The 27,936-nt window shown below is 42.2% G+C and overlaps 1 protein-coding gene across 4 annotated transcripts; it reads right to left on the bottom strand.

The window, feature by feature from the left end:
• On the bottom strand, positions 1–27,919 carry ap1b1 (adaptor related protein complex 1 subunit beta 1). 4 transcript variants are annotated; one of them, XM_047591866.1, is made up of 24 exons: positions 27,834–27,919; positions 25,773–25,833; positions 24,234–24,339; positions 23,997–24,132; positions 23,533–23,778; positions 23,176–23,366; positions 22,802–23,023; positions 22,575–22,695; positions 22,366–22,461; positions 21,891–22,006; positions 20,895–21,060; positions 20,149–20,247; positions 18,923–19,182; positions 17,252–17,459; positions 17,044–17,064; positions 16,716–16,802; positions 16,249–16,278; positions 16,013–16,153; positions 15,758–15,903; positions 15,538–15,667; positions 11,866–11,950; positions 10,428–10,514; positions 9,657–9,811; positions 1–1,492 (listed from the first exon to the last, which is right to left on the bottom strand). In XM_047591866.1, exons 2-24 carry the CDS (start codon positions 25,807–25,809, stop codon positions 1,418–1,420), a joined length of 2,961 nt encoding a protein of 986 aa, XP_047447822.1. In that variant the 5' UTR covers positions 25,810–25,833; positions 27,834–27,919; the 3' UTR covers positions 1–1,417. The 4 variants fall into 4 exon arrangements, with proteins under 4 accessions (XP_047447822.1, XP_047447821.1, XP_047447823.1 ...); XM_047591865.1 differs by lacking the exon at positions 27,834–27,919 and adding an exon at positions 27,542–27,668; XM_047591867.1 differs by lacking the exons at positions 16,716–16,802; positions 27,834–27,919 and adding an exon at positions 27,542–27,667.
• Positions 27,920–27,936: the final 17 nt, after the last annotated feature.

The raw sequence follows: 27,936 nt of genomic DNA on the forward strand, positions 1-27,936 counted from the left end.
TGAATTTATCAAGACTTTTAATAGTTCTTTTTCTTCCCCCAATGATCTACACACAATGAACAAAGGGATGTCAATCAAAAACATCTGATTAAACATTTGATTTTTTTATTTTTGTACAGCATTTCATCTGAATCAGCCGTCACCGCACACAAAGACGCATACTCAGAATACACACTCACAACACACAGCCTCTACCGTTGGAATTTGTAAAAGGTGTAAGCGTAGGTGCATTCATCCTGTAGAGCCGCTAGAAAGGGCTTCAGTGTTAAAAGGAATCCAATTAATCTGCAGAGTGTGCAGGTGAAACGGGGACGCGCTGGATGTTGTTGTGCCTCAGCCTCAGCTAAGGCGCCGTGCTACCCACATACATACGCGCTCATTACTCAGAAGTGTTTCAAACCTTGACATCAGTTTATTTCACCTGAGCCTTCATCTCAGGTGGCCGTGGAGCTCAAGAGGATGCGGAGGGAGCGAAGTGGCAGAGAGGCCAAGTGGCTGCCCGTGACGCAGGAGGAAGCAGCAGATATCAAATGTCCCCCCCCACCCGAGGCTCTCGGCCCGTTCGCCTCAAGCACAACAACAAGACCACAAACACAAATTAAACTATGGAATGACTCGGTAACAGAGCAGTCAGCGGAAAGCTGCTGCTAATCTATAAAACGTCAAAATATTGATGTGAAAATTAAAGAAACACACGGCAACAGTTTCCATGCACACAGCACACACCAGGCATCCCCACTGCTTAACACAGATACTAACGAAAAACTCTATAAAATGACAAAGACAACAATAGTGTAGTTTTTTCTCTTTTTTTTAGGTATGTATGTGTCTCTTTTAAGGCCCACAGAGCAAACACCCACTTCACACAGGCAGAGGGAAAGTTACAGCCTTTTTTCTACCTGGTCTTAATTGAAATTGCCCGCAAATAAATATGCCGAAAGTGGTGATTGGCCCGCTGATTGCAGATGCTATTCACAGACTGATTCGCAGAGAAACGGGGCTAGAAAATGATTAAAGAGCCTCATGCAGAGAAACAAACAGAGGGTTGGAAGTCACACAGTCCCCCTGAAGGGATAAAGATGGGAAGGGGAGAATGAATGAACCTCTCTGAGAATTTAGAAATTAAAATGTGGTGCCGAAAGGGGAAACCGGAGAAGGCCAGCCAAAAGAACGACTCAAATATCTACCCAGTGGTGAAGGAGGAAATGGCAAAAGGTTCAAAAATGAGACGAGAGATCAACAACAGTCCCAATTAAATGTATGGATGACATACAGACTACAGCAGAGTCCAGGCCGAACACAGCAGGAAGTGGCACCTGCGCTGTGTGAGCTTGTAATATGTTTCGTGGGTCAGGTGACAAAGCGCAAGAAGAGGTGTCTGTGAGAGCAGCGGCCGGGTCCATGTGAGCGCGTCTGTTCAGTTCTTCAGCACCGCCTCGTAGCTCTGGAACACACACTGGGAAACCTCTGGGGCTCTGCACTTCAGAGAGACCTGACGGAGAGAGGACGGAGAGAGGAACAGTTAAGTACGATTTAAATCGTCACGCTAAAACTCAAAGCTGAAGGACACAGAACAACAGTTGAGAAGAAGGACGAGTTTTCACAGTGAATTCAGTAAAGTTACAACAAAATGAAACAATGGATCGTTCAGCTTATGGATAAACAACCAGAATAACTTTGCTGCTTCTTTCGTTCGTTTATTATTTTAATTGGGAAGAAAGAAGAAAGACTTTGGATTAAAACCTCTATACTCATCATATCAATATCAAATACTGACAGACCTACAGACAGAAATATAGACACACACAGACAGAGAAAACCGAGGCAGCCTCTCCGCTCTTTGATGTCTCAGCTGGGAGTCGGTTAGGATTAGATGGAGCCTCGTGAACAGAGTTTTTTTTTTTTCCTATCATGCTGCAATGATTCTGCAGATGCTACTTCCTCACATCCAGAAAGACGCTATTTACAGGAAACATGAGGCAGCTGGAGATTTGGAACAGTTACAACCAGGAGAGATACTTGACAGTGGAGAAAATGCTTTATAAAAATCAGAAGAGAGCTATTCTAAAAATTGATTCACTAATTAATTGCTGTACAGTGAGAATCAGCTGTGCGTTCTCTTGTGACTACAGGGACGGTTAATAACCCAAATGTCTCCAACAAGCGGAAAAGAGAGCAAACTGCATTTTTCCTGCCATGACAGCAGCACACACACACACACACACACACACACACACACACACACACACACACACACACACACACACACACACACACACACACACACACACACACACACACACACACACACACACACACACACACACACACACACACACACACACACACACACACACGCTCACACACTTTATCACAGTGCTATTCCTTAAGCTTTAATCACTGTCAAATGGGACACTCCACTGGGGTGGAGCTGGAATGGGTTCATGAGCGCAGTGTGAGTTTAATAATGATAAGTGTAGATGTTCTGCAACTCTGGCTTTCAGCAGCGGCAGCCTGAGGTTCTGAGGGTCCCCGAGCCAAAGGGCCAAAGACATACTTGTGCTATAAGGAAGACTGGATTAGTTTTCTTGATCTTGGGGTGTTTGCTTTTGTATGAGGTTTAGTGACTGTTTACAGTCTTTCACATTTATTCCATGCAATATACAATGATCGAGCATAACATTATGACCTTCCTAATGTTGTGTAGGTCTCCCTTGTGTCTTCAAAGCTTTTTTATGACTCATCTGAGAATGGACATGGGCCCTCTGAGGGAAGTCCTGTGGTGTCTGGGAACAGGAAGTTTGGGTCCTGTGAGTTGAGGGAAGGGGTCTCTGTGGATCAGACTTGCACGAGTGCATCCCAAAGATACTTGATCAGTTTGGGATCTAGTAAATGTGGAGGACAGGTTAACACCTCCATGATTTTTTGAGTTGTTCCCAAACTATTTTTGTGTGTCTCTCAGTGCGTTTACATGCACAGCTTAATCAAGATATGCTCGAAATTTGACTTTCTGAATATAGTCCTTGTCTGCATGCAGCGGAGAAAATTGAATAACTGGCGGGAACATGTCCTCCTCCTCCACACTAGGGAGCGATATATATTTTTTAGTGGGTTAATACCATGTTAATGTGGCCCGCTTTCTGGTTGATCTATTACGTCATATAATAAACAAAAGTCACTTATGTGGCAGACCCATGTTTAAAACACAACCAGATAGATTATAGTTACGCTTTTTTAATCTCATACATAATATACACGCTACTTTTGGTGCAGATAAGATGGCGCTATCCCTCAGGTGGTTCTTCTACTAGCTCCTTTTACCTTCTTTTTGCACAATCGGTTTTCTTGGGGTGGTTGTGGAGCATGTGCGCACGCGTTATCAGTCCGATTGTAGTCCAACTAAGCGTATACATGCTGGAGAAAAACGAAATTTAATCGCTTTATCTGGGTGTCTTAATCGGATAAGGAGAACTCCGATTTTAGTCGGATTAACGTGTTTACATGCACTTAAGTTGTCCAGCTAGAGTCAGATTAACACAATAATTAGTTGTTTTTTTTTTTTTACGTGCATGTAAACGCACTGTCTGCATCCTGCTGGGGACGGTCACTGCCATCAAGGAGCGTCTTTGCTATGTGGTGGACACAACATTGAACATGACATTGTGACGTTACATTTTGTCCATTTTAAAGCGAACCGGACTATGCGACACTGAATTTCACTCCGTTTTGTGCCCCTCCATGACTCAGGAAACAATAATATCAAACAAAGGTGGTGGAGTGTGTCGAGTGGTTACCACAGAGCCGCAGTAGAATAAATCAGTGATACAGCAGAGCTCCTTCAGCGGGGCCTTTGTACACTCAAGGCTCTTTACTAATGCATGCTGCTGCTGGCAACATTTAGGCTGCGCTGCTCCTACTGGTATGGGGTAAGATGTGAGGAAATAGAAAATTTACAGTCATAAAGTACAAGCTGCTATTGTCGAGAACTAAAACTGCTGCATTTATGTATTCAGCTTAGGGCTGGCTGCTAAAGAAAAATCATTATATCCATGTACAGGGGAAAAACAGGAAACGGGAGCTCAGAATGAGATTTGGACTTTGTAATACCATTCAGCTTTGTTTCATCCTCCCTGTAAAATGAAGTTCAAGTGGCCATGTGTTTGTATAACTCCCAATCCCCAATGTACTGCAGAGATATTTTTAAAACATGTACATCAAGCACCGCAATAAGGACAATTTAGAGCTGTTCATTCAATTGTGTTTTCGTTTTGGAGGCTGCAGTTTGTAGTACTAACGGACTGTATTGTGTTGTACTGCCACAACTTTCTATTATTTTGACAAAACCATTTTAGTCAGTGGACACACTTTAGTGTTTAATTCAATCCAGTTGAACAGCACCACAAACTACATCCTCCAAAATGATCAGAGAGTTCAATGACCCCTCTCCTACAATGTTTCTATATAAACTGAACATTATACCAGACATTTGATTACACTCACTATAGTGTACATGGCTAAATCTATGGAAATCTATGACTTCAGGGATGATTAACATTACACACCAATCAGCCACAACATTATGACCGGGAGAAGCAAATAACACTGACCATCTTGTGACAATTTAATGTTCTGCTGGGAAACTTTTGGACCTGGCATTGATGTGGATGTTTCTTAGACATGTACCATCCATTTAGACCAGACCAGACACCCCCACCCCATAGCCAACGGACTCCACATTGCTCCCCTGAAAAAGTGTTTTCTTTCCTCACACAAGCATTTAGTCAATGATTTCTTAAGTCTCTGAGATCTGCAACAATATGACGAAAATATAATGAAGTATGGTAGGACTTTCACTGAATTAGACCAGTTCACCCAATGGTTAAACAATTCTAATAAAGGCATGAAAAACGTTGTTGACCTGGTCTCCAAATTCACTAGATCCCAAACTGATCAAGTATCTGTGGGATGTACTGGAACAAGCCTGATCCACAGAGGCCCCTCCCCTCAACCCATAGGACCCAAACCCCCTCCACAATATGGACACATTCGCAACAAGTGATCAACAAGTGAGTCATTCCCCATAGGCCATCATATTCAAAACCCCCTAAAATAGAGTAGAAATAACCAAATTTACAGCCTGAGCTTTGAAACCCCTCTTTGGGAATCCTATGAGTGATGGGGGACGTGTTGTTCTCTGTTAACAATCGATGTGTTGAAGCCATACCTACGTTCAAGGAATCAGGTAGCTAGGATTGGTTTTGCAAAAGAAAATGCAGCAGGAGACAGCAGCTTTTAGACAGATTAGGAGTGTTATTGTTTTCCCACATTCAAGCTACGAATCTGATGATAGAAAGTTTGTGTGGAGAGCACCAAGGAAAGACTCAAACTAGACGAAACTCAAGACACAGTAAAGCGCAGAGGTCCAAACATCACAGACTGAGGTTACTTATTCTACCAGTGGTGCAGGTGAGCTTGTATTTATTGATGGGTTCATGACCTCTGAAGTACACAAAAGGAATTCCTGATGGCTGAAGAAATCTTTCAGAATCCACAGCATCTTAATCCCAAACCGTGATATAAATCTTATTTACTGGGTAGTGGTCTAGATCTACGAGATCTTTATCTAGCAATGTGTGCTCTGGAAAATCAATCAAGACATTTCCAATGGGTAAAATGGTCTAATTCGGGGAAAACTCTACTATACTTAATCATATTTCTCATCATACTGTTGAGGCTTGGAAGAAACCAGTAACTAAATGCTTGTGTGAGGAAAGAAAACTGTTTCAGGGGAGCAATGTGGTGTCCGTTTCTATGTTGAACTCACTTTTACCAAAAAAAACCCCTCCAAATTACCAGCTCGAGTAGTGGGAGGAGAGTCTGAGCCAACATCACTGGTCACATTGTTGCCATGGGGACAGGAGATGGCAGATGAGAACACCATGCTTCATGTCAGGAAGATGAGCAGCGTCCCAATTCTCCACTACTAACGTTATAAAGCATACATGAGCCCAGATGGAAGTCAAGCCTAATGAAATGTGGGGAGCCACAGACGATATCAGATCCTGGTAAAAAGGATATCAGGAGACAATGCGAAAGTCCACTGTGGTGATGAATTTACCACCTTAAGGCGCTAAATTTTCTGCCCGACCTGACTTTGCTGTTTTCACTGCTCTCGTAGAGTTGTTTTTAGGCAGGCGGGGATGAAAAGATATTTTACTTCCAAGCTCACGATATCCATTTAAAAAAGATGATATGTCTTGTTTCAAAAGCCCTCAAGCGGTCAATAATGCAGGCTTAGACAAACGCAAAAGGCAATAAAGTCGTGATATCATCCATAAATTGCCTTAATATTGTCCATCATAATCTATCCATCTATTTCCCTGCTGTGAGTCGTTCCATTTGTGCTGTGTGCTGCACCGTGGTGGGATAATATCGTCCTATTAAGTGAATACTCACGCTCAAGTCAATTTAATGTGCACACTAACATCTTCCAGTATATTTAATCACTTTTCCACTGTTAATGAACAACAGAGTCAAACCCAGCTGGAAGTTGTATGAAGTGTGGAATTGGGACGCAGCTGTAAAAATCTAATATAAGCAGTGAGGGACGCATCAAGGGAGAGCTGAAGCCAATCAAGTTTTCAGATATCAGAAAAATAGGCCAAGCTTCATCACAGCTTTCAGACAGTCTGCAATAGCAGTAGCCTGAGTCTAACTAGTCACCATACATCTCCACTAATGGAAATTACATTATAGAAATATGATTTTTTTTATTTTGTCTCGTCTTCAGAAGAAAGCTCAATAACAGGCAGAAAACGCCCAGTGTCAGGGCTTTAATTCTTCAGGGCTAAAAATAGCTGCTGACAAAAAGCTTTGGCAGCTTGGCTTTAATGTTTTGTGCCAAGAGAGTGCAGGGACCGTGCATCGGGGAACAGCTCAGAGATCCGCGCTTCAAAATACGTTCTGGACGTGCAGCTCGGTTGACTTCAAAGTGTGGCGCCCTCTCATCTTTGAGCAGTAGAGGAGCCTTTCCAGCCACACCAAGAAACAATTTGGATTTACAGATTAAATCAAAGAGGACAGGAGGAGTCGCAAATTAGAAGCAGCTGAAGGCGAACGGAGAATGATCTCATAAATTAATGACGCGCGATGTGAACGAGAAAACTAAAAATGCGCATCTCCTCCAGTAGAAAATAAGACATAATCTTAAGGTAAAAAATCAGCTTTCAATTTACTCAGTTATTACTTACACAGTAAGTCACATTTCCTCCTATATCAGGCTGTATGATGACACAACTATGGGACATGTCAAGCAATTCAAAATTCAGTGTCCTGAATGAAATGGACACTGAGGCTGACAGACAAATTGAGTATTCTAGACACAAGAAAACAAAAAGACAGTTAATGGCACCTTATAAATAAAACATGATCCCAAAGCAGACTGAGTGATGAGAGCGGGAGGAGAGTCACACCAAGGTCAACGTTCTGGACAAGCCAGGCCGGATTTCTAAGCCAAACACAGTCCATCAAGAGCAGACACTGTAGCGCGCTGACAAAGCAGAGACGTGACTGCACAACGGACTACGCGAACGAATACACATGCGCGCTAACACGCAAACGGACACACAGATGCGTCACCAACACTAGCACCACGCTCCAATCCCCGCGCAGTCAGCCACCCTGCTCCGACGTGCTCACCACTCATTACTGCACATCATTCACCGTCACATCCCCGCTTGGTTAAATCAGACCCAGGAATGTTGTTTGTCCGTGACGCGCAGTGATGAGAGTTTTTGTTGACTCCGTCATAAAGACTTAAATGCGCAAGAGGTGGAGGTATTTTGTGCTGAAATTGTCGAACAAACCTTTGTTTATGGATAAAACGAATAAACCCGGATGAACAGTTTGGTACAGTGACATTCTCTTCTGAATGGTAATGAGCAATTCTGTAATTACTTATTACGTCTACTTAATATACCAATATATGTTGGGGAAAAAATATATATAACATTTCATTGTGAATCAAGAAGTAATTATATAAAATATTGTTACAATGTTGGATTTAACCTTAATATCAGGCCCTTTTTTGCAGAAAAGGATATTTCGTGCACCTCTGTTTTCTTGCAAACATGATACACTAAAGGTATTATCAGCATCTGAACATGAATCATTTTTGTTAAATAAAATAGCGTTTAACTTCCATAGAAAAACAGTAAACTACATATGAATCCCTTAGTTACCTGATAGAAGCAGCGAAATTGTTTGTTTAAGTCAATGTCAGAGATCCACATCTTCTCATATGTTATAAATAAGCATGTGGCCAATTGGTTAGGGAAACAATGACAAAGCCCTATTTGCATGGGGCTAGTTTTACCTGTGGACCTTCTGTAATTTCTAATAATCGCGGAGGTCATCTCTGATCTTAATCCGTGTCCGTGATTTATTATGTAAAAATTACACGCCAAATTACCGACCATAATTCTCCTAACACAGGTCTTCTGATAAAACTGATCCGGTGCAAACTGACATCTCTGTGATTTAGGGGTGAGTTTTTATTTTTTATTTTTTTTCTTTTGCTTGATTTGTGGCTTTTTTCTGCCTCTTGTCACTTAGGAATTATGAAGGATGTGCTTTAATTCAAAGTTTGGACAAATGTTAGAGCGCAAAGTGGAGATGTCGCTGAACTACTCATCTGTTTAGACAGATGAAATCATTACATCGATAATTAAAATGTTCATCGGTACAGGTGGAGCTGATTTAAATACTGACACGTCGTTGGTAATTTATTCCCCAGGGTAAATTGTATCAAAAATATATTTTTATCATCCATTATAATTTGCAAAGTAATTAAAACTGACTCTGACACGGAGTGGAGTGAGATGGGAAGTAGCAGAGCCATGACAACGGAACGCAAATTTAAGTAAAACACATTTGTTTATCCCGTGTGAAAGAAACACAGACGTAGGGAGGAAATATCCAAATCACGAGACGTCCTCAGGTAAAACCAGTCCTGTGCAAATAGGGCTAATGACTCAAAAGGCTTGTGGAGGTGCACCAACAGCACCACCGACACAACTCCCTTGAAGCTAAAATACTTCCAGGCTTCAATGAGTGCAGCTGTGACAGCTGAGATAGGAAGAGCAGGTGAAGAATAGATGGCAGTATCTAATGAAGAGAGATGTAGGAGAGCAGCATGACAGCAGCCTGGGAAATCAAGCTTGGACAGGAGCAACAGAATCTAACTCTGTAGACACACTGGATAAAAACCTTAAAACACCAATGCAAAAATATAGATGAAATTGAGACCATCCTCAATCAAGTCATGATTTAATAATCATTATAAAATCAGTCTCACCGATTCTGCTTAAAACACACATGAATGCTCTGATTCATTTGTACCCTACTTCCAAGGAACGGGTCAAAGAAAAACAGGTTTGACATCTTCAGCTGAAAAGGTAGGTTACTCATTATGTGGCAAGCCTTGTAATTGTAAGGTTTAGAAAAAATACTAAAGGTTTTTAAGATGACATGACGCATCTATAAAATCCTGAAGGGTGCCATTTTCACTTGCGAGTGATTTTCTTTCTTCTCTTCAAGTGAAAAGCAGAACCGTCACAGCAGAGACCTGATTCAAACACATCTGTTAGGTTACTCACTGTGTAATTTGGGTTTCCCGCCTGCACCCTCAGCTCGGCCAGCACCCAGATGCCGTTGGTGAGTTTCATGGACTGGTACAACATGTCCTGACCGTCCACTGTACGCTTGGCTATGGTGAAGATGCTGCTACCCTGCAGTTTGTTGGAGGCTGCATCTGTTGTGGGAACATAATCAAACGTTACCATGGCGACCTCTTCATTGTTAAACTAAGCTTTTACAGCTTAGTTATATTTTAGTTATTATTTAATACAGAGAGTCACTCGGTGACTCCTGTCACACTCTCCAGCTGTCTGCTGAAAGAGTCATTAAATGTACCAGACCACAAAGGATTTCTTGTTCCCTTATCATCCCCTAAAATTTCACTGCGGGCTGTCTGTGCAACATAGATACAGTCACTAATTTAGAAGTAACTGTTTCTCTGTAGCCTCTGTCTTGCTGCTGCGCCCCAGCAGGATGTGAAATCCTCTCTTTTTGTTCATGAAGAAGAAATTTAATCTGTGCGGGGAAATCTCCATTAAGCTGTCATTAGGAATTCTTCTACAGTTCAGCTGCTCTCACACCCGTGTAAAACTAAATTATCACATGTAAATAGGGAGTGCAGCTGATGAGTTCTCATCAAATACAATTTGCTTCATTAGAGAGTGTCTGATTTTTAAGATTGAGCCGCGGCTCTGTCGGCCCATTTTCACATGTGAAGAAGCTGCAGGACGTGGCTGCACATTGATGCATGTTTGAGGCCATTCTGTGTTTTCTCCATTCATCCCTCTTACCTGAGCTGAGATGGCAGTCTTTGATCTGAAACTGGGACTCGTTGTCATTAGGAATGTCTTTCCATGTAGCGAGGAAAACTTGCCGCTCTGTGGATGAAGAGATGTGATCAGATGTGACCAAACGCAGAGCACACACTGAAATGTTGCTGAAAAACTAGTAAATGTATTTAGTATTTTACTGCCTGACCACTGTACATTAGACAAACAGCGAGAGCTCAGACGACCATGAAACTACCTATAGTTGCGCCGCTATAGACCGGTGCTGCTGAGGGTTAAGGTTATGTTTCCCATAATGGACTGAACACCGATCCTCCACTCTCCTCTCTCTCTCACAGTCCAAACATTTATGTGCCGTTTCTTTATGGCGTGTCAAACAGGAGCCTTTCTGCAACGGTTCTCATCTTGGTCCCATCAATCTGCCTAGTTTTCATTGCATACATCAACCATTCCTACCTTAATATAATGCACAATCTGCAGATCTGCTTGTGATACCGCATGTATTCATTCATTGTGCCAGTCTCCCTGTCTGTAATACGATGACTATCGCCCCTGGCTCAGAATAGTGCTTCTATTTATTCTTACAACAGTAACTTTTTTTTCCTCTCCCAGAAATGATATTCTGAACGCTGCATCTACTCATTCTTTTGATCCATTAGCGATCTTTAATGTATTACTCATCTCCTAGTAGCATGTACTCTTGTTTGTATGCTTTATCCACATACATGAATTAATTCATCTGATATTTTTCTCTTTCTTTCCGTTCTCCCTATTTTTATTTATTTATTTATTTTTTATCTGTCTACCTTTTCTACCTTTCTAGCGTTATACAGATGGGTCCCACTGGGTCCTGACCAAGGTTGTTTTTCCTTGTAATTGTCATCTTAGCGTTTCCCTTGTGGGTTTCGGGCTCTGGCTTTTGTAAACCACAGTCTGAATCGTTTTTGACAAATAAAATTGAACTGAAATATACCCATCTGAAAATAGCCGTAGGGCATTCAGTCAAGCTAAATGTGAACTACATAAAAATGTCCAAGTATTGTGATCCCCCCTCTCCACACGTCGTTTCCTGCTGTGGCTAACGCTCCAGAGCATTAGCTCGCAACCTCTGGCAGCAGTCGTGCTGTTAGACCCATCAGAACGCTCCGCGGGGAGAAATGCCAACATGTTTTCAAACAATAAATCGAACAGTGGCGGAAAAACAAATGGGAGAAAGGCCAAAAAAACATGTGGCTGTGCAATCTTGAAGTAATCGCACAGCACTGAGCAGTGAATGAGTTCAAGCAGGTGGACGGTCACAGAAAACTGCGTCACGCGCCGCTTGACACGCTCAGAACAGACACACGAGCCCTCACTTAAACACTGACGTAGCCGTGTGCCGCTGACGTCAGTGGGACTTCAAGTCTTCGGAGTTTAAGACATGCAGCCAAGAAACACTCACCCATCTTGCCGTCCTCTACAAACAACATGCTGATGGGGTACTGGCAGCTGAAGTAGAATACGTCAATGTTGTTCTTAACAGCCACCTGTGAGAGTGATTACATCCAAGGGGGGGGGGGGGGGGGGGGGGGGGGGGGGTAAGGGAGCACAACAGGAGGAGAAACAAGACGCAATACATGAGTAATTACTTTTCAAGTGCCCTTCAAGGATTGGCACCGCCGGGGCATGCGTGCCGCTTACTCTACAATATAAAGTCATTCCAGAATCGCACGCACTCACAAGCACACATGCACACATGGGCCTTAATGGAAAATGGTCTGCACTTAGATAATGATTTCTAAACTTAGCAGGACAAAGCTCTTTACAAATGCTTCTCATTCAAACGTACTTTTGCGCACGCTGTGCAAAACGCTGGCCTGCCATGGGAAGCGACTTGGGAGTTCATTGTCTCCCTCAAGGACACTCGAGCATGTGTCAGGGCCGACCCTGCTGTTAGTAAACAACTGCTGGGGTTGTTTGGGTCCAAAAGGACTGCCACTGCTATTTAGCACTTGTGAGTGCTACGCTGAACGTCTGCAAAGTCTCCCCATAAAATCCACACGAAGTTTCATTGGGGTTGAGGTCATGTGACTGTGGAGTGAGGACCCTTCAGGTCGTACTTGCAAAGCTTTGTTTTGAAGAATTTTAGGTTTTTCAATGTCTCATTGGTACTTGTAAGTAATTATGTTCTGGAAGCTTGAGGGACACAGGTGGACACTTGACGCAAGGTTTTACTTGAACAAAAATCCAATGAGCCAATCAAATCCATGGTCTTAATGTTAGAATATCTTAAAACATTTAAAACCTTTTCAACAATTAAAAGATTACAAGAAAACATGAAAGATTTTCAAAGTGGAGTTTTTGACCCCTCTGTGCTGTACATCACAACATCATCTGATCTGATACATATGTTGTTTACTGGCGCTGTCATCATAATGCATTTCCCAGCGAGCACGAGGCTATTTGCCAAAAGACGTCAACAAACATCACTTACGAGCTAAATATATCAAACGAACTGTCGGCAAACAGCCTTTTGAAGGTGCTGCACAACAAGATATCAGTAAAGACGAAAACGGGTTAGGCAGGTGAGGATAGCAGATAATGGTTAAATATAATGTAACGAATAAATGGAAAGAAGACAGGCAAGACTGGAAGGAGAAAAACCCAAAATAATACCTGTGAAAGGTCTACATAAGAAACCGTGATATAATGGAAACACCTGAAGTAAGAAGCAGCACACAATGACAGTGCTCAACAAAGACGTGCTAAGAGGGGTACAGCGAGTTCAGCCAGAGGATGAAGCAGAAGAATGGCTCATGAATAATTCATTAGGGCATCTTTTTCTTGGGTGCAGTGCAGGACTGAACAAACGACACAAGCTCCATCCTGAATGTTGGTAAATTGGAGCTCTATTATAAAGGCTTAGTTAACCAGGAAGAGGTCTGACACCAAATCCTGCTGACAAAAATAAAAAATAAATACCACTGTCTGATAGAGCTGACATATAATTATATGTCTCTTATGTGCTTTGATGAGTTAATCTTCCAGACGACTAGATCTCAACTCTGTGTGGTCCCTCTTTCGCACAAAACCATATTTTTGTGCTCCTCAGTTTTCTTGCAAACATGATACACGAAAGATATTACAAGCATCTGATTATGAATCATTTTTGTTGAATAAAATAGTAATTTTTCTTATTTTATTTATGTTTATATCCTTAACTTCCATAAAAAAATAGTAAACTACTATGAATTCATTAGTCAACTGACGGAAGCAGCAATTTTGTTTATTTTTGTTCTAATTTTTAACCAAAACAACTTCAGTTCTACCTCATTCATGAATATTTCAAGGTCTTACTAATATTCTACCGTAGTCAGCATCTTTGAGATCTGCACTGCTGCTTAGGCAAACGAAACCACGTGAATTTTATTTCACAACGGAAAACCGTGATTTACATTTATAACCATTTTGAATGAATAAATTGTTGATTCAGCTCAGCAGACGACAGTAATGGATTTGCTGAGAGATCAAACTGGATGTTTGCAAAGCTAAATTAGTCACTTTAATAAAGTTGTAAAGCATTTATTTGTCAGTATAGGGAACACTGTACTATTATTTATTTCTTTACTACAGAGTAACGACACTATAAAGTCCAACAAACCACATGTTTTAAATTTCAACTGCTGTGTCCCTGCAGGAGGCCCGATGGACGTCTAGGTATAAATATTACTCCCCTCAAATTTGTCCATTTATGATGAAACTGATTTAACAACTGTGTACAAGTGTAAAAAAAAAAAAAAAACTCCCACACATCAGTAGCTTAAAGAGCACTCACAATGATATCTGGGCCATTATCTTCAATCGCGACAAAAATAGCACAGAATAAGCTCTCAAAATAAAATATTTGGGTATGTGTCAAAACAGACAGTAGTAGCCATCAAAGCAGGGCCTTGAGGCAGCCGAGCAGAAAGGTTAGCAGGCTGCTGAGGCCAGGAGAAACAAAGGAGCCGTGTGTTGTGAGACCACAAATGACTATGCCCATCTCCATCACCCCCCCTTGACACTCTTATCTTCTCTCTCCAGCTGCACGCAGCATCCGTTCATCATTCGGCCTAGTTAAAAGAACCAACCGTGATCAAAAACAGACGCTTCTTTTTTTTTCATTTTAATCTTACAAACCCCCATTACAAGGGCTCCGACGTCTGTTTTATGTTTTAATCCAGTTCTACTCAGCGTGGGAATTCGAGAGTGAGGCTCAATAACAGTGAGGATGCATTACTAATCGGTTAAGACATATGGTCATGTATTCGGGACAGTTTCCCCCGGAGACACAGTCAGGTACATGCGATAAAACTAAACGGATAAGAAAGTATTGGCAGTTTTAACTTATATTGGAGCCAATGTGATGTTTCTACAGCCTGACACACAATTTCGATTTTACTATGGGGCGTGTTTCAACTGACACAGAGTAAAAAAAAAAAAAAAAAGCATGCAAATAGATAGTCCCACAACCAATCAGATTAATAAACGGTTTGTTCTGTAAAAGTTGTTTTCCAGTCAGTATCTTTTACAACAGTTGCGATAACACAAACTAAATTTCTTGCTTCTCCACTGCAGCCATTTTTTTTTAAACAATATCTGCAGTGCTCAGATAACATGTACACTACCAGTCAAAAGTCTGGGCACAGTTTCTCAGTGAACTGAATGAGAATGTGTGTCCAAACTTTTGACTGTTTCTGTTCTGTATATCGCAGCATAAAGTCGGCACAAACGATTTCATTGACAAAATCTTGAATTTCCCCCACTACAATTTTGAGGACAGGGTAACTTTAGACTGGCTTCTAGACCAATTTTTCTATTAAATGATCAAAAACAGGACACGTCAGAGAAATTCAAGCTTCAGAGTTCATAGAAATCCAAGGTTGATGACTAACAAAAGTTCACATTGTGCTTCTGGTGTTCACTTGACATCCGACAACCTTTTTTATTGACAGGCTGCATGATTGTCACGAGTGCAGTCGAAGGTCATGAGTCACAAAGAAATAAAATACAGCAGGAAGGTACAGCTCAAGCAAAATAAATACCAGTGCCTTCCTGTGTTACTCAGGGGAAGCTAATCGCGTGCATGCGTTACCTGCAGGTTATTGAGAGGCTCCATCTTCATAACAGGCCCCACGGTGTTGAGGGGAAGAGCCACTTCGATGCTCTGGTTCGGGCTGAGAGGAGTCAGGACCTGGAGCGGACCAGCGGGAGTGAGACCAAAGCTTAAGGGGGAGAAAGTGGAGAAAACAAAAACGAATGTTACAACACGTGTCGCTGAGTTTGAGCATCTGCTGCTTAGGAAGTGGTCGTACCTGTTTCTGTTGAACTGGATGGCGAAATCAGTCATGACGCTCATAGCCTTGTTAGTGAGGGTCATCTCCATTTGGATGACCCCAGAGCGACGGGCAAAGGTGCCTGATATCTCCAGACCCTTGGCCTTCATGGCTGGAAGCCAAATCTGAACAGAGACAGGGTCAGAGATTTTATTTTTAAGCCTCCCACCATATGTTATTTAGTTCTTTCCATGCCCCATCCAGATTATTATCATTATTATTATTAAGACTTACTGCTTTGGGAGGGCTGTAGGCTCCCGTGGGCATACCGACTCCACCTCCAAGATCAAACAGGTCGTCCAGACCACCGCTGACAGGGGCGCTGAAAGAGGCCGGCATTGCAGCTGGAGGAGGAGCACCAAAACCAGCTCCCATCTGCGGGGGTCACAAAGAAACACGTTACCCCAAAACACGTCTAATGTCACCCTGAACGCTCAAAGTCAAACCAAGAGTTACACGACATGACTTACAGCTGGACTTCCTCCGAGATCACCACCGAGCTGAACACAGGGGGAAAAAAGAATAAAACGTTACTGGTTGTTGCGATGTAGGATAACTTTCTGGAGAGGATGAGAGGGATGGGTGGAGAGGTGCTATGAGGTCCAGCTGAGTGTCTACTGAATAAATCCATCCGTCAAATAAATATATCATTTGTGGTGGTGAAAAGGTTGAGGGCTCAGTGAACAAAAGCGATTCAACACAGTGATAAAGCTAAAGGCTACGGTGCATGAAAAGCAAACTGTCGACCAAAAAGAGTGATCTACAAAAATCTCACCTACACGTATTGGGGGGTGGGTGAGGTGGAGTGACATACTGCTAGGGACAACTACTGAGAGGACACCATGACACAAGGGATAAAAAGAGGGTGGGGGGGGGGGGGGGGGGGGGGGGGGGTTCTAGGCTGGTGCTGGCCTTTACTGGTCCAGCCTGGACCGACCTCAGTGGGGCTGTAATCTGGGGGCGATGGGGACTGATGTAGGGGCTGAGGTGACTGAGGAGTGTCCGTCCGCAGGGGAATGGGCGGCTGATTGAAAGATGAAACAGATTTCAGAGCCCAGAGATAAGCGATGGACTCAAAGACTTAACACCAGCATGCTTACTGTGCACGTCATAAAAGATGGTACATGATGAATGAAAATGTCAGACTGACGTGAGCAAAGAAAAAAAACAAAAAAAAAAAAACAGTGATTGAAGTTATCTGCTGTAAAAAATAAAAGCCTGATATGATTTGCAAATGTTGTGCCCTTGCACTCCATGGTAGTTACCGGCTCAGACTCATCCCCCATCTGCAGGTGCAGCATTGAGCAAAGAAAAGAAAACATTGACGGGTCAAAGGACAAAAGAAAAGAACCAAAAGACAGAAAAAAATTACAAAGATACATTACCATTACAGGCCCCGAACATTAACATTAAGCCCACACCTGAAAGCCTTAAGAGCCACACAGTTACATCCAGATAATGTCGAAGACGTACCAGACTGTCCAGTCCTCCTCCGAGAAGGTCCATCGCTCCCAGCTGCATGCCTGAGGAGGCTGGTGGTGGAGGTCCAGTGGTGGCGGGAGGCGTCAGGTCGAGGTTGAGAAGATCTCCCAGGAGATCTCCCTGGGACGGGATGACAGCGGGGGGTGCATCCGTGACTGCAGCAGCAGAACCTGCGTCTGGGCTCTCGACACTCTCACCACTGATGGAAATAAATAGAGAAGCAGACAAAAGAGAGGAACATCAGTTTGAGTTATGCATTTCATGAATTTACATTTACTTGTTAATTATTTTCAAACTAGACAATCCTGTAGATTAATGAAATCCCAATTCGTCTTAACGGGGACAAGGGGAGTCCAATAGAAACGCTTTGCACGATTCACTGTTGAAACAAATCCCTTTTTTATCTCACACTCCTTGTTATACAGCAGCTCAGTTCACCTTCTGCCTGAAAATGATCCAACATTAGCTCCCTAAACGCTCACTTTTCCTCTGATTGGCAGGCTTTGCAGAAGCCTTCGCTTGTGAGCACCATCTCATCCTCCTGCTGTTCCTCGAGGTTCCCAAAACAAATGGTAAAATTATAAAATAACACACACTGACTTTCCGAAACATTAGATACACTAGTGGAAACAAATCCATTCCACTACACCAGCCCCGCTCTAAAGCTTAGCTTCATGTCTGTTATGATATTTAGCTCATGTTGAAACAACATAAGATAGGTAGTGATTCAATTGTATGATCATTGGGAGGAAGCGGTTTGTGGACCTGTCGAACTGAATTAAACACAAAATTGTTTTTTGTTATGGGGCCTTGCCCCTGACTAAAACAGGGTTGTCAAAACAATAGAAACATATGTACAACACAATGCAATTTAATAGATAAACCTCAGACTCAGAATGAACAGGTCAGTCAGTTATTTTAAACAAACGCTGATTATCATAACCTTAATGAAGCTAAGATTTAACGCAGGACTGTTACATTAGAACGCATTTGTTTTCACTACAGTAACAAATAACCTGGCAAATGAGTGGATAGCACAAACAGTACCGTTTCTGTAGCTTAAAAGCATGTAATGCCCATCAAATAAACAGTTTCGTGGGTATGAGTACACGCGTTTTCCTAGAATAACTCTGATTGATTTTGTGTGCGACGGCTGGGATAGGCTCCAGCAACCCACGCGACCCTAGCGAGGATAAGCGGTAGTAGAAGATGAGATGAGATTTTTTTTGAGCATGGTCTGCCTGAAGCTTCAGACTGTTTAAAGAAATCTGCGATAAGCTGAGGTCAGCTCGAAACAAAAATAGAAAACAAAGTTGGAAACGTGCGCTCTGAAACCTGAAATTCCAGATGGCGTGTTGTACGTTTACATCAGTGAATGTCAGCGTTTGAATATATACAAGATATTAAATAAGAAAAAAAATCACTAAGGTTCCCTTTCTACTGCTGATACAACTTATCTGTTCAAAAGCAAAATAGGGAACTGGACGCGATAATTTGTATCTGAAGAGAGGAAGGAACAAGAAACAGCTGCACAGCTTGATACTGCTGGAAAGCACCACTCAGCAGATTTGAAGGAAAACAGAAAAGCAGAACCGGGGGGATCCGCTTAACTACACAAACCCTTTTTGCCGTCAGTGTTAAGAAACAAAGTGCGTGACTCACGATCCGGAACTGCCGGGGAGCCTCTTGTGCTGAACGCCGCGGCTGCCCTCAACGAAGGCGCTGGGGGGCTTGTGGTACACCGAGGCCAGAGTACCAATGTGGCAGATAAGCTCCTCCAGCAGCGTGGGCTCAATCAGATCCGTCTCCTCGGAGATGAGGGGCTTTTCGGCCAGGACGACCTCCTTAGCAGCCACAGGGTCTGTGGAGAGCAGGCGCCAGTAGATGTAGCCTCTGTCCCTAAGGTCTGGGTTATCGGAGTCCTGGAGAAAGGAATGAGGCACAACGATTACTATTTATGGAGTTAGTTTAATAAATATTTAATGTTAGACTCTCTTCTGTCTTAGGCCTGATATGAAAGACTTAGTTGAGATTCAAACGTATCAAAAAAACCTACTTATCCTGAGGCCAGTGCGAAGATGTGTGTATAATGTATGAAGCAACTCAACACTGTGCATTTGTATGAGTGTGGAAAACATTCTCAGTGATGTTTCCTGTTTTAAGGCTCTTTTAAGCAGAGGGACATTTTCACTCCATGACCTTTCCCCTGCAGACACAACATATATCTACACAAACTAGCGTAATACCTTACATAAGGCCTGGAATGGGCTCCATCGTTGTGAAACTTACAACGGACTGCTTTGGCTGAAATTGTGTCAGAGAGCCTCTGTCTCAACTATCTAACCAGATTTAAGTCCATAGCTGTCAGAGCAATTGTATTAGACTGCATCACAATGAGGTGTTTTTGTATTTTTTTCCATCTTCATTTACATAAATGAATAAAAAGCAGTGTTTGCTTGAAGGCTTAAATATGCTGGTGTTTTTATCCGTATATGCAGTACAATGTGCAGACAAGATACGGTTTAATCGGTCCTCGTCAGGCGATATATAATAACACTATAATTATGTGCGGATCTCAATTTTGACAATAAGAGAATTGGCTGGAATGATGTAATTTTATTAAATAATATAGCACTAGACTGTTTGCACAAAGCATTAAACCCACTGCAGGTGTTATTAAGGGATTCGTCGGGGGATTTGGAAAAAGCTTCAAATATGGAAAGAACCATCTGACAAACTAAAAGGACAAAGATGCGGGTGGAGGGTTCAGACAAGCAGAGAGCACAGGGAGGACTGTCAAATATCTGATGACAGAGAAGGTGGCAGGAAAATAGAATATACAGTATAAGCCAAACTGTTTTTCTTTTTTCTTTTTCGGTTGTTCTCACCTGCGTGGCTAGGCTTAGCACCTGCTGTACCAGCTCCTGGGTCTCTGTAGGCTTTTTCAGGAACAGCTTGACAATCGCAGTCAGTAGTTGCAACTGCACCTGGAGGTCAAAGAGAGTATGTTACCACTCATACACTGTTTTAAAAATTCAATTAGCATTATACAGTTGGGCCAGAACTTAATACTGCAGCTTAATTAACTTATCTTTCAGCGCAGCTCTGCACTGAACCATAATTAACACAAAGCAAATAAACAAGGTTTAAACTCATTTTGGTTTTCTGTGGGAATCAAACCCTGCTAAATATTTACAGTCATATTTGCTGTTAACAAACAACACAGAAGGGATGATTTTTATGCATAAAACTTATCTTTTTATAAAACTCACTTAATGTACTAAGAAAAGCCTCTTTAGGCTCAGTCAATTACTTAGCGGAAGACATTTAACCAAGCAAAGCAAATGTTTCTGGAAACAGGCCCCTGAGTGATTCAGGAATCACAGCGTCTTCCCATTAACCATCGTTAGTGACAGTGAAGGGAGAAAAAAAAGTTTCTCTCTTGCACCTCAATTTGTCAGGTGAATAAAACCTGTTCTGTAACTCCTTTCTCTGTGCTCCACAGCAGCTGAACAATGGTTTGAATTATTTCCTACTACAAACTGTGTTGCTTACTGCCAGCGCCGACAACAAATTATTCGTCTGGCTACCGGTGCATATTGACTTTTTCCAAACAAAAATCTCCCCCACATACCTGAGTGCTTTCGTCGTGGAAACCCTCCAAAAAGCTCTCCAGCAGCTCGTCAGCATTGTCGATGCGCTCGGCGTACTCTCCCACGATCCAGATCATGGCAGCGCGTGCCTCCGGCTCATCCAGGGAGTCCAGGTTTTCACACAGAGTGGCAATCACACTCTCGTACCTGGTAAAGGCACAAAATATGACATGCACTGAAATTAATAATAAAAAAAAAAAACAGACAAAAAAATAAATCGCATAATACAAATTACTGTAATTTACTGAATCTGAAATACAAGCCGACAGAAATCTGACCACGTCTGGCTTATAAAACAAGTTACTTTCACATTCAACAGAAGGAGAACAGTATTAGCATTCACTTCATGTCTCATGTTTTTGGCAGCCTGACAACTGCAAACTCATTATTTACTCTCCTTTTTCGTCTGGTTTGTTTTCTGCATAAGATGCTCAAACATGTTTTCTGTTTTCTGCCTGATCAGAAAAAAAAAAAAAAAAAGCTTCATAACAACCTGTTCCAATTACTTAACCATGATATGCCAAGGCCAAATATGTCTAATTGACTGAAAAGGGACAAGTCTGACTGGGCAGTGACTCATACAGCTCAAGGAAACTGAGCAGGAAGTTTTGCAAAGCTGCTCCCTTGGAGGCTCATGACTCTAGGACGATGGGTTAGTGCTGTGTGGGAGAGGTTTTTGTCAAACACATGAATCAACTCTGTTGGATCCACAGGAGAACGCACGCTCCAGCCAAATCAGCCTGACCTTTGGGCAGCTGCAATCAAGGCAGGGTGTTCAGTGCTGTCCAACACAAGCAGCTTTTCTTATTGGAAGGATAGTTTATCAGTTTTTTTGTGTAACGAGCTTTCGCTTTACCCATTTAAAAATCAAGAGAAAATAAATGATGTCTGTTTGTGCATAATGTAATAGTGTAACTCCTTAATGTTAACGTTGCTTTCACGTCAAAGGTCATATAATGTAATTTAGCCGAACCTACTTGTTGGGGTACTTGCGGAAGATGTCCTTGATGACTACAATTGCCTCCTGCACCACATAATTGACCTTGGTCTGGATGAGGTCTAGCAGGGTGCTCACGCAGCGCTCTGCTGATTGCTAATGAATGAAGGAGAAGAAAAGAACATGGTCATGCTTTTCGGACTAAAAACGTTCATGTACAAATGCTTTCGCCGAAAATAAAACCGTTGGTGACGTAGGCTTCGAATGCAAACGTAAACAGGAACAAACTTCTTATGAGCACACAGCAGTGTCATTGCGACAGAGCCACCTTGTGTTTGAAACGGTGCCTTACCGAGGGCTTATAATCGCCCGCAGTGTTGTGATCTGATTCAGTCCAAGTACGAGTAAATATGAGCAATCACATGCACTCGGTGGAACTTACTGTTGACCTACACTGCGGACAAGGATTTAACCAACAAACCTCTACGTGACCCTCTTACATCATCTCCACCCACCTCTACTTTGATGGCACAGCGGCCAATGGCTCTGACCGCTTTGCGCACAAAGTCCACGTCCACCTCGGTAGCATACTCCTTCAACTCAGCCAGCACCTGCAGCGAAAGCACACACAGCTGAGTCACTCGGGTGATCTTGTTAACAGCGTCTTTGCTTTCGTAAGAGCATCCTCTAAGATACTGATGCATTATAGATGCGGGGGCGTTACCTGGGCAATGTTGGCTTGGGATGCTAGGCGAATCATGATGTCCAGCTTCTCCAGTTTGACGTAGATCGGGTCGTTGTATTTGACAAAGAAAACCTTCATTTCGTGTTTCAAGATCTCCGGGCTAGAAAGCACATTGAAAAGGTTTGTAAGTGAGCAGAAAGCAACACTTGTTGTCCGCTTTTACAAAAGAATAAATAGTGGAAAACAGACCCTCTACTAAGGCTTACCGTCTCTGGACAATGAGGTTGATGTTTCTAAGTGCCACATACTGCAACTCGGGCTCAGCAGAGAGCAGAGTGACCAGAGGAGGGGCAAGCTTCTTCAGCAGGGTGCCATAGTAGTCCAAGTCTTTGGGCAGCATCTCCATGAACTTCATTAAAACTTTAACTGCTGACAACACCACTGCAGAGTTGGCATGGGAAAGTCTTGGAGTGACACGCTCACAGATGCTAGGGGTCAGGGATGACATTGGAGGAGAAAGAGAGGGAGAGGGAGGGAGGGGGAGGCAAAAACAACACACAAAAAAAAAAACAGAGTCAATGGGGAATATGAATGAGTGACATGTGGGAGGGGAAAATGTTGCAGTGGCGCTTTCTCTTACCTTTGGGACTCGCGGTCATCACGAGGTGTGTAATTTGCAAGACAGTCAAGAATGAATATCTGCCCCCACTCTGTACACTCATTAAGAGCTGTCAGCAACTTGTTTATGGTCTGAGGGTTCAGGTCCAGGAGATTACTGTTGGGATGAGACTCTGCTATCTCAGACAGCGCTGCCACTGCATTTGCTACAACCTGAAATTGAAGACAGGAATACATGTAAAATGGTCAAAAATAACAGTGGACAGTCAGTATTAAGATACAAAAGAGAAGCCATAGTAATATAACCCGGACGTCATGTTAAACATTTGTGTGGCATACAAGGTCTTATCAGTAAAGACAGTTAGGGAGTGGGTCGTACCATGGGGTTGGAGTCAGAGATGAGATCTTTGAGGGTGTCCAGGAAACCCTGGTCCTCCACCAACTGGGCGTTGATGTCATGGAGCTTTGCTACACACACTGCGGCTGTCTTCCTCACATAGGGGTCTTCGTCCTTGAGACATTTCCTCAGCGGTTCACAGAGGTACTCCGTGATCTTGTCCACACGAATGCAGCCCATTGTGCGAACGGCGAGGGCGCGAATGAGAGGGTTGGGGTCTTCACAGTCCTGGATGGATGTCACAGATGATTGATTTAATTTATTTCTACATTATTTGTTGGACAGAGACTTATATATGTTACTAAGAGTTGGTCCCAACATTAAGGGACTGTGTAGGGGCTTTAATAGCTCTTCACCAAAGATGTCATATGCAGAGGTTACTTGACCTGAAAAACTATGAATTGGTGGTTTCATACAAGTTTTACACATTAATAACTGAGATTCACCTTCACAAATGTGTTAACAGCCATAATAGCCATGTCTGGCTGACTTTTGGCGTAATTCATCAGGTAGAGGTAGACCAGCTTTTTCAGCTCCAGGTTGTCCGTCTGCATGCAGTTCACAACATCTGGAAACAGAGCGCTGTGGAAGGGACACGTTTTTATGTGACTACAGCCTCAAAGGAGAATTCGATGCATGTGAGTCCCATCTACGTGTTTGTGATATTACTTTAAGTGGCTCACCTGACATCCTTGCCCACTGTCATAGATGCAATGACTTTCTTTACGGCCTCCTTCTTCTTCTCCTTCTTATCACTGTTCAGCTCTGCCTTGAGCTCAAAGATCTCCCCTGCACACAGAAAGGGAATCATTAAGTATGTAATACATTTGGTATATAGGGATTAAGAGAGTTGTATTGAGCAGCAGTAGCACATCACAATGTGCATACTGGATAATAATATACAGATGAGAAGACCTCTTGTTTTGATGTATTACATCAACACACTAACCTGAATTATCCAAAGCTAAAATAAATGATGGTAGTATTTTGCATTTCAGTAGCTAAAACTAATTCATAAAACTGCCCTGTAATAAATCTTCTCTTCATTATCACATTCACTTTTAGATGAAATACTACTACAGCAGTGGTGATGTTGAATCTGTTATGCTAACAGGCATTTGTAATAGTTTGTCCATTGCATTTATATCAATAAAGATAACTCCTCTAATCCTGAACATTATCACAGTAATTAATGAACAGTAATATCATAAACTGATCTAAACCACAACAACCAGCCACTCCAGTGGGTGAGCAAAGGGCAAACCACTGATCCCTGAGATAGCGAAGATGTCAATCACTTTGAATCGTTCGAGCCTGAAAGACGCATACGTTTAAAGCCCATTTTACATTTAAATTCATTCTCTAAGAATAGCTTTGAATATGTTGTGTTTTCTTAGATGTGAAACCTGAACTGTGAGCGAAGGTACTGACTAAAGCATCATGTTCTCATGGGAAACTCGCTGAGAGGGGTTTATTTTGTGTTTGTTTACCCATTTGTGTTTCTTTGCACAAAACCTCCTTCGGTTTTCATATAAGCACAGTGTTACATTAGTGTGTATTTAAACACAGTAAAACAGTGAATCCCTCACAATCTCCTTCAAGATGTTACTGACAGACTGTACACAAAATCACCACACAGATCCACAGAAAAGGCCAATACAGAAACACACCCGTTACTGTGTCTAAGATAATCCTTATCAAATATAGCAAGTCTGCGCAACTAACACTCATAATCATCCGTTTGCGTTTTCTAAGGTTTGTACGTGGGAGCTTCTAAGCGTTCCCAGAACAACAGGGACATGCGAGAGGAATATGGGAAGCTAAAACAGTTATATCTGTGACAGCCAAACCTCAATCTGATTTACAATAACCAGAGCTGTTGTTCTCGGCAACAACAGTGAAATAAAGAAGTGAGAAACCATCTTGTGATTTTAAGGCTCCATCTGTCACAACCTAAACAAGAATATTAAATCATTTCTTTGAGACTTTCAAGATTTTAAATTGAGTAGGCGCCTCTGGCTATGCAGACTGGGAACATTTACACTTTTTAGGATCAATAAAAAAGGAATTAAGTTAAGTACCAAGCAAGTAACCTGGGGGAGATAATAATTCAACACCACCCTGCTAACACTGCCACGAAATCGAGAGAGAACTTGGCAGAGACAGAGGATTGAATAGAAGATTAACATTAACTTGCATTAACAGACAGTAAAATATCAGACCTTTCTTGGTAGTGGTGAAGTACTTTGAGTCCGTCATCTTGGATCCAAATTGTCGATTCTCCTGCAAAAGATTAGAGGGGATGAGAAAGTTGACTGTGAAACCCTTCCCTTTTCCTGCAAGTGGAAACTTGGACATCAGGAAGGATTAGAAGTGCAAGCGCAGGAATATAAAAGGAATTCCTGTCTTCTCCCAAACAAATGACTGCAAGCATCTTGAAAAGAAAACAATGGGTTTTGCTGAACTAAACAATAGAATCTCCCCTTTGAAAATAAATCGTCTCAGTCAGCACAAGTGAGGCAGTATGTCCTTAAGCCAAGTTTAAATGTTTTTTGCCGTACGCAGATTTCCTTTTCCTGATAAAAACTTCACCAAGCACCCCTGCAAAATTCAGTTTATACAATAAAACTACTTGCATTTATAGTTGTATTGTTTTAAGATGAAGGGGGATTGCTCAGCATGTACAAAGCACAAACATTGGGATTAAACAGTAAAACAGGTACTACTACAAAATTACTAGAGGCGAGACATGGCGGCCACAGTAAGGTCACTGGTTGGGATCACCTCTATGTCCACGGCCGAGAAACTTAACCCCACACCTCACTACTCTGTGCGTACAAATTAATCAGGAAAATAAAGACAACAAATCCATTTTATTGTGTACTATATACATGGCCAATAAACCTGATTTGGTTAGACATAACTTAGCGTTGCACTAACCATACGTTAAAAGTCACATGCAGATTATGACGCCATCTTGAATTACAGTCAATACAGATCAGTTCAATCACATTGTGCCATAGACATGAAATAAATATGTCATGGTCCTTTATAGCATACATTTTCATGCACAATAACTTGTATTTATCCATCTGAATATAACAATAAAGCATATATTACCTGACTTTTTTATGAACTAAATTTGTTTTGTTTTTTTGGCAGGTAGAGGCTGAAGTGTGTTTATATGGTATATTAATCGAATGATGGACACATTAACTTAAACCTAATAAATAGTTATTTATAACTTCCAGGATAAAAACATAAGTGATTACTGCGCTGCTACTTCACCTGGCAACGAGAAATACTATTTTCTGATTGGCTGGTAGCCCGCCGACTCCAGCAGAGCTTTCTGTCTTCACCTCATCCATTCATAGATTACTTATCTCCATTATATACAGTTTATGTTGCTAATATGTAGCGAGTTTGATAATTTCTCCGCATTAAAAATGTCATGTGTGGCATGTGAGCTTGTGAACTTGTTAAAATGTGTGCGCCTCACTCTCAATCCGGTACACTTTGAGAGACCTACATTTATTTATTTAACGAGTCTAAGTCAGTGACCGAGGCCCTAATAGTTACTACTGTTAGTTTACGTCTGCAATAACCCACGTCAACAAACTAGGGAAAGATCTGAGTGTCCGGGGCTAACTAGCCACAAGCTAACCAAACACGACGAGTTCACACAGCTGACGACAACACGCAGCTAACATGCCAAACTGACAACGAGCTAACCCTGTGCTCTTAACTCATTTGCACACTAACAATGTTCGTAGTTAGCACGAACTGGCTCGAATTTATTTATTTAGGCAATTTAGCCGCAAAGTAGAGGAAAGGTCCGCTAGCTGGCTGGCTAGCGGCAGGCTAAAATGACGTTAGCATAGCAGGCTCCGGAGTGGACAGCTGGCAGCTTAAACGTGATGTAAACGTCAAATAAAGACGAGTTAGAGTAAACAGTTGCGCGGTTATCGCTGCGGTTCAGTCCGTTACTCACGCATAACTGATTGGCCCATTCCTGCATGTTTGCAGTAGTTTCGGTAGATGAATGAACCGGGAGCTAATTGCTAGTAAATGGTGCCGTGTTCCTGCCACTTCTACTCCGGCTAGCGAAGCTGAGACATGACCTTCTGAGTAGGGGCTTATAGGGAAGCCTACGCCGGGATAGTTAAGCTTTTAATCTAGCGGCCTAATTCAGACCTTACCCAACGAATTAGCGTACCTTCTGGAGTTAAAATTAAACCCGCCGCCCAATGAATTAAGGGAGAAAATCTCCACAGACATCTTACCGTGACAGGCGTAGTAGCAGTAGGAACAGTGATGGCCTTCGTCCACTCCCACTTGATTTACTTCCGTCTTTCCATAAAATAACAACAGGCAGCGTCATCTTTC

This window comes from Mugil cephalus, chromosome 8, assembly GCF_022458985.1.
Source record: "Mugil cephalus isolate CIBA_MC_2020 chromosome 8, CIBA_Mcephalus_1.1, whole genome shotgun sequence".
Classification (NCBI taxonomy): Eukaryota; Metazoa; Chordata; class Actinopteri; order Mugiliformes; family Mugilidae; genus Mugil; species Mugil cephalus.

What these genes read in the sequence shown, in the direction of transcription:
- ap1b1 (XM_047591865.1), bottom strand. Translation starts at nt 27,568, where the DNA reads ATGCAGGAATGGGCCAATCAGTTATGC. An exon ending in GAGGAGGACTGGACAGTCTG is followed by an intron (nt 17,065 to 17,251) that starts GTACGTCTTCGA and finishes CTGCACCTGCAG; the next exon opens with ATGGGGGATGAGTCTGAGCC. An exon ending in AGACTGCCATCTCAGCTCAG is followed by an intron (nt 9,812 to 10,427) that starts GTAAGAGGGATG and finishes TTCCCACAACAG; the next exon opens with ATGCAGCCTCCAACAAACTG.